Source organism: Acartia tonsa, chromosome 8 (genome assembly GCF_053477335.1).
Source record: "Acartia tonsa isolate MP-2025a chromosome 8, ASM5347733v1, whole genome shotgun sequence".
NCBI lineage: Eukaryota > Metazoa > Arthropoda > Copepoda > Calanoida > Acartiidae > Acartia > Acartia tonsa.
This window is the reverse complement of record NC_137267.1, coordinates 41,561,881-41,574,131: the sequence shown is the minus strand read 5'-3', so window position 1 is coordinate 41,574,131 and position 12,251 is coordinate 41,561,881. Positions and strand designations below refer to the sequence as shown.

At 33.2% G+C, this 12,251-nt stretch overlaps 1 protein-coding gene across 1 annotated transcript in view; it reads left to right on the top strand.

Moving 5' to 3' along the window:
* The window catches only part of LOC145325585 (cuticlin-3), a 39,162-nt gene that overhangs the window by 25,766 nt on the left and 1,145 nt on the right, over positions 1 to 12,251 (top strand). The window contains exons 12-14 of the mRNA XM_080168553.1: positions 759 to 810; positions 11,210 to 11,299; positions 11,892 to 11,985. Coding sequence (XP_080024679.1) covers positions 759 to 810; positions 11,210 to 11,299; positions 11,892 to 11,985 — 236 coding nt within the window. The remainder of the gene's footprint in view (positions 1 to 758; positions 811 to 11,209; positions 11,300 to 11,891; positions 11,986 to 12,251) is intronic.

The window sequence follows — 12,251 nt, the reverse complement described above, 5'->3', positions numbered from 1 at the left end:
AGAATATAAATGTATAAGAATCGGAGCAAAATTGTAAGTAAATTTGATGAAAAACTGCTATGTACAGGATAATGTTTATGGACATAATTACATTTTTAGGACTTGATTATAGAGTTGCTTTGCTTATAACATTATACTTTGTTGTTCCACGAATCAACATACCAAAAATCAGATCAATCGGATGATTAGATCACATAAAAATTTGTTGTTGAAAAAGTTAAAAAATCAACATATTTAAAATGGACGTACGGACATTTTGGTGATGATTATAGAGTTGCTATGCTTTCTAAATCGTAACTAACTACTAAAGGAATCACCATGCAAAGTTTGAAATCGATAGGACAATTCTAACATGCCTAAATTAACGAAAAAAGCTATCCGTTTGTGATGGACGTACGGACGGACGGACGGACCGACCCTAATTATAGAAAAGCTTCGCTTTTAAAAATAAACTAGCTTCATTTTCCTTTCAAAGATTTGAACAAAAAGATCATATGACCTTTAAATCATCACTAAGGCAATGTTTTCCACTACCAATAAATGTTTTTAGATTTACTTTTTTAAATATTCGAACAAAAATTTTAAAAAATCTTCGAGTTTATTATTCAATGTTTTCAAAAACAGTGAGAAAAAAATCTTCGAACTGAATAAGAAAAAAATTCTCAGACGAAAACATCCAATAAAAATGGTATATTATTTTACCTAAACCAGCCAACCTTATACTGGGATGAAATATACTTTTAAATATACTATTTCAGGTGTTAGCAAATGAAGAGGAAGAATTGGCCTTTAGAAATCAAACTACACAAGGTAGAATTTAATATTTTTATTGGCAAACTACTTTATAGATGTTCTTGTCTATAGTAGTTCTGGTAGTAATGGTTTAGTTTGGCACTTTCTCCCCTTTAGTTTTCTGATAATTTTACTTTAATAGCATTATTGTAAGAGGTTATGCCTTTCTTTCTCTTACTTATATAGAATACGTGGATATATTGACAGGAGAAAATTTGTTGGTCAGTTCGTTCATCCAGTAGCAGGGGGGGAAAGAGGTAAAGGGGGGGGGGGTATTTTAGCCAGCTGTGAGTATCAATTTATTAGAACACATGAAAATCTAGTAACAATATTTCGATTATCTAACGCTATTTTGCATTGGCTGTAAGATAAGCTTCTGCAATACTTTGAATAAGATTCCCCTGCGGATGTGCATTACAATGTGTTCACTATATGAATTAGGACGTTCCTTTGGGAGGGAAAAGGGTGTAAAGGGGTGATTACCAGCCTCTCCACCAATAAAAGCTTTGACGTCCTTGATTGTTAGTTATCCTTGTTTTTAAACGTATGTAAATAATTCAAATACATTTCTTATTATACAAAAAAATATAGACATATTTTTTTCATATTTGATATAAACATTAAAATCACCCTTCATGTTACTAGAATAAAAGACTTAAAGAATAGTTACTTGCCGCTGATATGAAAATGAAAAATTATAAGATTAAAAGCAGTTTTGTAAGCCCCGAAGGGCAGGGCTAACAAGACTGATATTAAATTTCAATAGTCGTGGGTAATTGTCTGTAATACGATACTATACATGATTTTTCTGTATTGCTGAGAATTGGTTCTAATCCAATCAGTTTTGGAGGCCATACTTGAAAATAAATTAACTTCTACTGACCTATCCTTGGTTATATTGTGATGCATATAAATAATCTCAGCATGTATATAATTAAAAACAATTCCATAAAAATAATGACAACGTTTATAGTACATATTTATTACATGGATACTACAGTAGGGTGGTGTATAATTTTTCATAATTTTTCTTTAATTCATAATCATAGTTTCTTTTTAAGCTTAGGATTTTAATAACTCTTGAACTGATTAATTTCTCCTTTTTAGGGTAGCTTGACTTAGATCCTAGAATGGTTTCAGGCAATTTTATTTTTTTGGATCTAAACCCTTGGATAGGTTTATGTTATTTTTCTGCTAACACAGAGGCTCTAGACGAAGTTCCTAAAATAATAGCGTAAAAAGAAGTGCATGGTATAAAGATTTTAAAGAAAAAATAGAAACCACTCTTACCTTTTTTGGGTGTTTGGGGTTTACAAATTTTAATATGGTGTTCTAAAAGATTTTTTTGTTGGGGGGGGGGGGGGGGATATATTGTTCCAAAATTTCTTGTAAGCCTGCGATAAAAGGGTGTAGATTTATATAGTAAAAATTAAAAATTATCTGTTTTTTAAATTCATCTGTTCAAAGTCTTTGATAATCATTTTAAAAGAGAAGAAAACTATTTATCAGCTGCCTAACTGTATCTAAAATATGGACATTATCTTTCATACATCCGTGTGTAGTAAAGGACAAGTGTTCTAATCAAGGATGATAATATTCATCAAGTCAAAGATTACTACAACTAATAATGGTTGAAGTGACGCTTTGACTCCAATATTTATGATCTAAGTGTTCTTTTATGACTTAAATATGAAAATTTTCACATTTGAAAAAAAGTGGCTTCACACCTAAACATATCTCTTAGTTGAATGCCAAACTTTCTGGATAATATGGTAAACAGCCAGTCTAGCCGTTTCAGAGATCTTAACAAACATACAGACATACATACAGATAGAAATCATTTTACTTAATGTAGAATTAAATAATGGTTACAGGATTTTAAAAAGTATATTGTATTCTTTTTGCTTCAGAAGAGCTGGATCTTTAAATCATTTTAGTGGTGAGCCAGATCGTGGTGAGCCAACTTTCCACCAATGAGAGCACAGCATCTTATGAAATGCCGCGCTGTGATTGGCTGAAATTCGGCTCACCCCGATCTGGCTCACCACTAAAATGATTTAAAGATCCAGCTCAGTAAAATTAATGTTTTTGATGTAGCCTACTACAATCGACATAGAATATACGTGGATATTATGACAGAGCAAAAATTTTGCTTGCTAACATGGAACTCATTAATCGGGTCGTTCATCCATTAAGAGGGGAAGGGATTGGAAAAAAGGGGTTGGATGGGGGAGGAATCGTTATTTTAGCCTGCTACGTGATTCACTTTATTAGAGAAAATGAAAAACTGGTGTAAGATCCAAGTTATAATACATCCATTCCTTCTACTAAGCTGCCATTTTACTGGGTAACATAATAAAGTGTGTTACCTTTTTTATGTTTCATCATTATTTGGCCATAACTTGGTCTAAAATGCTCACAAGTCAGACCTTTTTCGACCGAAGATACTCAAATGGTTCCTTTACAAGCCCAATCAATCAGTTTTAAGATATCTTTATATTTCAAGGAAAATTTATGAAAATACCAAAAAAAAGGCAAATTTGGGTGTTATTTTTTCTGTTGATTTAATGGTATCTGTGCATATAAAAGGTAACACCCAAATTTGCCTTTTTTTGGTATTTTCATCAATTTTCTTTGAAATATAAAGATATCTTAAAACTGATTGATTGGACTGGTATAGGAACCATTTGAGTATCTTCGGTTGAAAAAGGTCTGATTTGTGAGCATTTTTGACCAAGTTGTAGCCAAATGATATTGAAACATATAAAAAGGTAACGCACTTTAATTCTATGTTTCTGGAACCAGCTATTTTGTTTATTTCCGGAAAATTAATCAACAGAAAGTAAAAATTATAATTAGTGGTGTGCATGTTTTATTCATAGTATTTGACAAATAACAAGAGCGATTATATTTTATAGTAGAGTAACTATTTAATTTTAGCTAAATATAATATGTACAACTAGCAGCTACGCCCCTAGAAGCCTCTAGTGGCACTTTAAATGTTTAGTTTTTTTTGTTGCATTCAAGGTTGCGTAGGAGTCTCTTTCTACGATACCTCGCAATGTTACGTAGGAGTCTCTATACTTAAAATAAAAATTTCGATTTATTGTGATTTCTCTTGGGAGGGTGGTGGTACCCTCCTCCAAAATAGTTTTAAAATTTCTCGGGACCTATGAGATACTACCCTGTTAAGGAGAACCCGATCGGTTCAGCGGTTAGCGAGATCCTTCGGTACAAACAAACACACAATCACACAGACACACAAACATCCTGTTACTTTAGTATATGGATTGAGATAGATTGAGAGAGTGAGAGTCTGAAATATAAATAAGTAACAGGAACTGTGTTTGTGTGTCTGTAGTTCCCAAAGTTCTGTAACCGCTTTACCGATAATATTCTCCTTTACAGTGTAGCTTCTCGCAGGTCCCTAGAAGTGTTATGACTTTTGTTGAAGAAGGTACCACTACCCTCCAAGAGAAATTGCCCCTAGAAAAAAATGACCACGTTAAAAAAATGTATATTACTTTTTTTTTTAAACTGAATTTGAAAGTCTAAATTTTTGAAAATTTAGCGGCCTAAAAGAAATATACATTCATACTGTACTAAAAATAAAAAAGGTAACATTATAATAACTTCTTAATATGACCCTAGATCCTAGGGACGATGGCACTAGTACATAAAATACTATTTACAAAAAAAAACATACGTGGTAATTATAAAAGATAGATAGATATTAATAATTATAAATAAAACAAAAATTCAGATAAATTACGTATACATAAATACTAAATAGTAATTATGGATGCAGATTGTGGAAATCGATATACATATTATTACATGGATGTTGCACCAGATTTTCAAGTACTCCGATAAAGTGATGCCCGAAGCTGGCAAAAATAACGATACCCTCTATCTACCCCCTTCACCCCATCCCATCTCCTCCTACTGGATAAACAAACTGATCCTTAATAAGGTCCATATAGGAAAGCTAAATTGACTGCTTATTTTCCTCTGTCATTACATCCACGATTATCCTATATCCATTACTATCGGCTGCACCCCTAGCATCTAGGGGCTAAATATTCAAAGTAAAAAGGAAAATATCCTAAAACCCAACATATGTATAAGAATTTAATAGCCTAAAACAATCCAGGGACCTATCAGAAGCTTCCATAAAATAGATAATTCAGTAGTTACCGAAATCTTAAGCTAGAGACAAAAACAAGGATGACAACATTCATAAAAGCGAAGCTCTGAAACGGTAGGACAAACGAACATTAACACTTGTATAGAGTCAGAACTGAATAATCAGAATATAGATGTAAAAGAGTCGAAGCAAGATTGTAAGTAAATTTGTTGAATAACTTCTTGATACAGGATATGTTTATGGACAAACTTACATTTTTAAGACTTGATTATAGAGTTGTTTTGCTTTTAACATTATTCTTTGTTGTCTCAGTAATCAATATACCAAAATCAGATCAATCGGATGATTAGATCACAAAAAAATTTGTTGTTAAAAAAGTAAAAAAATCAACATGTTTAAAATGGACGTACGGACATTCTGGTAATGCTACGCTTTCTAAATCGTACCTAACTACTAACAGAATCACCATGCAAAGTTTGAAATCGATAGGACAATTCTAACATGCCTAAATTAACGAAAAAAGCTATCCATCTGTGACGGACGGACGGACGAACTGAGGTACAAACCGACCTTAATTATAGAAAAGCTTCGCTCTTAAAAACCTTACTACTTTATATAATAGGATTGTGGATAAGTAGAGAAGCTACTCTATAAGAATGAATTATTGATCTGTTGGTAATACTTACTCGAATACTTAGCTAAATGACGAAAAAGGCCGGATTAATTAAATTTTGCCTTTCCCACTTATTTTAATCAGGAATTTCTAACAGACGATTAGTTTAGTTTATATTTAGTCTCATATGGTTTTTAACTATCTATAGCTGAATTAAACCAAGCATTCTGACCAATAATATGGTCCCTTTGTTCCTAAACTATTTTCTTATTGCTCCAATTGAGAGATTGGGGATCTAGACTTTATTTATCAATTTGCGTTTCCTCCTTCAACTATTGACGGACCAAATATAAGACTTGTAGAGTATCTTTGTTCCAAACAAAAAATATCTCAAGTTATCTTAATACAGAATTGATACACTCAATGAGAGGGACAGATATAAGAAGATGTATTGATTATATAGTTCTTGTATTTATATCCCAGTGGCTACACGCCAATAGGCCTCTAAGGGCACTTGAGGTAAGGGGACTGGGGAAGTTGCCCCCTCCTCTTAATTTAAATTTTGGTTTTAAAAGAGAAGTTAAAAATAACTTTTAGGGGGGTAGGTTGCCATTTTTTTTCAAAGGGCAATTTCTTTTGGAAGGTTGGTAATATCCTTCTCCAAAATAGTTACAAACCTCCCCAGGACCTATGCGAAGCTTCACTGTAAACATATAGGTTCAGCGATTAGCGAGATTCTTTGGTACACAATGACAGACAGATACACTCACAGACAAACATCTTCATTACATATCTATAATACATATTAGAACGATGTCTGTCTGTCCCATTAAATTCTCGGTAACCACTGAACCAATCGGATTCTACTCTTCAGGATATATTCCTTTGGTCCTATGGTGGTTTTAAGCTATTTTCTTGGAGGGTGGGACACCCCCAACCCCCACAAAAACAAAAAATCCCGACTCCCATTTTTTTGTTTATGGAGAAGTTAGTTCACATAAAACTACTGGCAGCACCAGTAGTACTTAATTTCATTTTTTCTTCTTTTTTTAAAATTACCTCTTGGGGCAAAGCCCCTAGAGGCTATGGGTGAAGCCGCTAGTGTACTAAACTTTATGAAAATGTTTCCCCTAATCCTAGCTATATAAAGTAGACAATAATAGACAGACACGGATCAGACTAATTAACAATGTTAATTACACTTCTTTTTACTCTCATATCATAAACACTGCCATATATTAGGAAAATAAAACTATAACAAGAATGCTTTGAATCATTAGTAGTACGAATACAAAGGAACCAAAATGTTGACTTATTAAAACAACCAAAAGTTATTTAGAAGCAATCTGCCAATTAATATAAACAATTAATTTAAAGCCAAAGCTTAGTTTTGAAATAAATTTAATGGCCGGCCCATGCGTTTACACTAAGCCTGTAGTAATAAGTGTAAAACGACCAAGCTAATATTGATTGATTCACTTCTACAAGTGACAAAATTAATCGAAATTGACCTGCATGTCTTTAGAATAGTGTAATTCTATTAAAGTAGGTGGAAAATCATTTTAACTTTAGAAAATAAAAAAAAATAATCTATTTAATTAGTTCACATGTTCTATTAAAATTTGTTTAAATCTCCTATTTCAAACTATTCTAATAACCAAACGGTCAGACATACTGACAGTCAGAAAGTTAGACGGTCAAGGTATGATTGGATTAGCTTACATACTAAAAATAAAGATAGTACTGTTCTGAAGAACGATGGAGAGACAGACATACAATTTTTTAAAGTATTGTTACTATGTATTACTAAATGTTTATCATAATAATTGTCCCCTATGTATACTAACTGTTTAAGAGACCTATTTGCCAAATTTTGTTAATGACATATATTTTTGCATTTGCCATTAATAATCTAAGGGGAGTAATTAATGCCTTTGTTGTTGCGAGATTACTCTACTCGTCTTACCTTTCTGGGCTTTGGTCCGTTGCAACGTTGGTTTGTTTGTTGGCGGTTTTAATATTTTAGCAGAGGATGGGGACATTTTTTAGGTATAAGATATAAACAACAAGTGAAATAAATCTTAAATATTATTTGGGGGGCAAATGGAGAGGTTGTCAATGCTACTATATGTTGCCCCCCCCCTTCCCCCCCCCTAGATATACCACACTTTTCTGGGATCTTGCTGAGTCAAGTATCAACTGTTGGGAATATCAAAGGATGACTCCATGCAAAATTTGAGCCGGATCCGGCCAAAACCGGCCGTGAATTTTATGAAAAACCGGTTTTTTCCGGTTTTTAGGGGGTATCTGTAAATTGATTCAGCTGGAGCAAAACCGGTTAGAGGTACAAACAATTTTAATTCACATGAAATTTAGCCAATGCAATTGCCTACAAAAATGTACTTCATCATCAACTTGATTGGACAACTCTTTCCCCTCCTAAATGTCCATTAAAACCTCGGAAAAGGCAAAAATCGCCAAAAATCACGCCTTTGGCGGCAAAAAACGGCTAAACGGTCAGCCGGAGGCGAATGAAACATAAATAAATAAATGTCTGCCTCAAAAAGTTGTTCAACATCAAAGAGATGCTTGAAGTCTCTAAAACGACTCCTTCCCCTCCTTTAAGGGGAAAAACTGAAAAAACGTGATTTTCAAAAGTATGCCCACTTCGTGGGTGTGGGGGGCACTGAACCCGTCACCCCAGGGTCACCAAATATAAAGTCTAGGCGGCCCACAATGCTGAATTTTCACCAAGTGAAAGTCTTGTGTCATTATCTTTTATGAGAAAAAAGTTATTAATTAATTAAAATTTCAAATTGTGATTTTTATGGATTTCTTTGATGAAATGACAGGCCGGTCAATTTTTAGGCCATTTTTTGCGGTTTTTGGGCCGTTACGCCCATACGGTTTGAGATAATCTCATGGGACCTTTTGCCCGACCTAAGCCTGGTTATTTGTAAGGTCTAAGAAGAAAAAAATCCCGGATTGGATGAAGCACGACGTCGCTGCGTGCCGTCAAAAATCGCTGGTCGGCTCATTTTGCCCCCTCAAACCCTCACCTCGTGCCATTTTTCTGTGTTAAGATTATAATTTTAATCTTTTGCGTAAGTCTATTTTTTTTCTTAGACCTCACAAATAACCAGACTTAGGTTGGGCAAAAGGTCCCGTGAGATTATCTCAAACCGTATGGGCGTGACGGATCGAAAACCGCAAAAAATGGCCTAAAAATTGACCGGCCTGTCATTTCATCAAAGAAATCCATCAAAAAATCACAATTTGAAATTTTAATTAATTAATAACTTTTTTCTCATAAGAGATAATGACACAAGACTTTCACTTGGTGAAAATTCAGCATTGTGGGCCGCCTAGACTTTATATTTGGTGACCCTGGGGTGACGGGTTCAGTGCCCCCCACACCCACGAAGTGGGCATACTTTTGAAAATCACGTTTTTTCAGTTTTTCCCCTTAAAGGAGGGGAAGGAGTCGTTTTAGAGACTTTAAGCATCTCTTTGATGTTGAACAACTTTTTGAGGCAGACATTTCTTTATTTATGTTTCATTCGCCTCCGGCTGACCGTTTAGCCGTTTTTTGCCGCCGAAGGCGTGATTTTTGGCGATTTTTGCCGTTTCCGAGGTTTTAATGGACATTTAGGAGGGGAAAGAGTTGTCCAATCAAGTTGATGATGAAGTACATTTTTGTAGGCAATTGCATTGGCTAAATTTCATGTGAATTAAAATTTTTTGTACCTCTAACCGGTTTTGCTCCAGCTGAATCGATTTACAGATACCCCCTAAAAACCGGATAAAAACGGTTTTTCATAAAATTCACGGCCGGTTTTGGCCGGATCCGGCTCAAATTTTGCATGGAGTCATCCTTTGATATTCCCAACAGTTGATACTTGACTCAGCAAGATCCCAGAAAAGTGTGGTATATCTACCCCCCCCCCCCCCCAACGAGATCTGAAAACAACGTATAAGTTTCGTATTTTTTTTGGAATTAATTTCGTTTTTAACCACGTTATCCTATCCGTTAGCTCCAAAAATTTGATAAGAGAACTCAATCAACTCAGTGATTAGCGAAATCTTTACAGAAAAACAAACCAAAAACCGTTCCATAACAGAATAAACACTTTTAACATACCATAAAAATGAATTTAGAAAAAGAAATATTAGATACCATTACTCAGTTTTAGTACTTTGTTTAGGGCATGGTAAATTTACAAATAACCAAGCCAATACATAGAAGACGAAGAAAGTTCCTCAATTACTTCATAAAAATGGGAATGTGGAGAGGAGGCGTGGGAAAGAAAACCCCTAAAAAAGAGATGGATAAACCCTCGTTTTTATGACGTAACATGATGATTTTTTAGGAACTTTCTTCTTCTTCCAAAACATACATATTTTTAATATATTTAATAATATTAAAAAGACATAAAACTAAAACAAATATAGGAAAAAGATGGTTATTTGATATATACCAAACTTCCAACTTGAAGGACTTATATATTAGTTTTGCTACAAAAAAAAGGATTGAATTTATAGTAAGCTTCTCCTTCACATCTACATTGATGTCATTTTAAAAGGAAACTCATTTAAATAGATTTTATTGTTTTCTATAATTCATGTGCATGATTTGATTTTTCCCCAAAACTTAAAAACTTTGAATCGTTTTTATCTATCTAAACACATGTTTGAGAGTAATTATCGAATAAAAGTATGGGATGACCAGTAGGTATCTTCCTTGAAAGTAGAACACAATCGGTCCAGTTATTCTACATAGTATTTAGACTAGCAATTGGTCTCCTAACATGTAGGGAAGAGAGGGCAGAAAAATAGCTTTAAATCATCCTATGACGTATGTGACTCCTCCCTTTGATTAAGAACTCAATCGGTTCAGTCGTTCATATTATATATATCTATCTTAAAAAATATGTAATGTAGATAGGTATACCTCTTTTTTAAATTGTTTAAAAATAACTCTTAGACTCTCCTTTTAAATACATATTTCTAATGAGTGTTAATAATATAAGTTTTTAAAGCCAAGTTTTTATATTACACCTAGTATACTACTATAGGTGCCAAAATTATACAAGATTTATTCGTTTTTATTAATAAAAAACGAATTTAACATTCAACAGGGACGAAGCTTTACGTAAAAACATATTTTTTTAAATAAAAGGGTTAATTTTAATTAAAATAATCTAGATCTTTTTATTCTTTTAATTTTTAAGTGATAAGATAAAACAAATACAAAATTCTATGCTTATATTTTTGGGATTTCTCTTATTGTAGTGTACCTTGTTGTCCTAGGAATCATCATCTTGGAACTCATATGAATTGGATTATTGAAGAAATTGTTGTCAACAAGTTATAAATCAGCATTTTTCAAATGGACTGTCGGACTTTCTGATAACGATTATAGAGTTGCTACAATTTCTAGATCTTACAGAAATTATCATGCAAAGTTTAAATTAAAAAGAAGAATAGAAATTAATGATAAGAGCGATCCGTTTCTGGCTGCGGACGGATTGACCCTAATTATAGAAAAGGATGTCTTAAATCATAAAATATAAAATTATGCTCATAAAATTCAAGTAATCTTTTGGGAAGATTAACATTTTTTCATTGAATATTTTTATATATTTTCTTATTTTTAGGCCAATTAATCCATGAAGGAGAAATTTGTTTGTCCAATATTTTATTTACAACAATCTGTGGAGCCGTTTCAGCTATTTTATTGATTACAGGTAATTTGAGATAGATATATAGATAGATAATTAAAGTAAAAAACTAGAGGGAGAAAAGGTTAAATAACTGTATAACAAAAGATATTTTTGAAAAAGGAAGGGAGGTAGTTGTCTGTATATACATCTATACTATAGTTCTGTTGATAGATAGATAGAAAAGATAGATGGATAAAAAGATATATAAATCATAGACACAAAAATATACAAGCCTAAACCTTGCAGTTTTTCTAAGGACGTCCAAGCTTTATTTTGAGAGAGGGGGGGGGGGGTTAAAACATCTGGATAGGGTTTTTTCACCCGTTCCCCAAAACTTTTGTTGCTGCTATTTTTATTTTTTATTTCCCAAAAAATTGGCCCAAAATAGTTTGAGAGGGTGATCCCCCCCCCCCCCTCCTTGGACGTCCTATGGTAAATCACCATTTAGTAGTAAATAAGCACCTAATAATCTTTAGGAGTATCCATATAATTGCAAAGAAGACAAGTCAATCTTTATATTTGTTTTTGGAATTATCTTTATCAATATCTTTTTTATCTTCTATTTATATTCTGTTAACTTTATTTACCATTATTTTATTTTGATTTATCTTTATAGGAGTAACCATATCATTGCTATGCTGTCGTGTGAGACAAGCTAAAGGAGAAAAAGAACAAGGACATCATCCTACACAACAGCTTGATACTTTTAGGTAATATTGCAATAGATTTATGAAGAAGCGCTGTAAATGTCATGTGTGACGTCATAAAAATATGTCTATTATCCATCTTTTTTTTTTTTTTTTTGGGGGGGGGGTTCCTTTCCTACTTTTCCCATCATCCCTCCTTTTTATGACGTCGCACAAGACACTTTCCAGAGCCTCTTTATGGATGTTTAACTTTATATTTATAAAATTAATAAGGGGATTGTTTTCAGCTTCTTAAAAATTAAAAGGGTCACAATATTGGTCATCTAGTA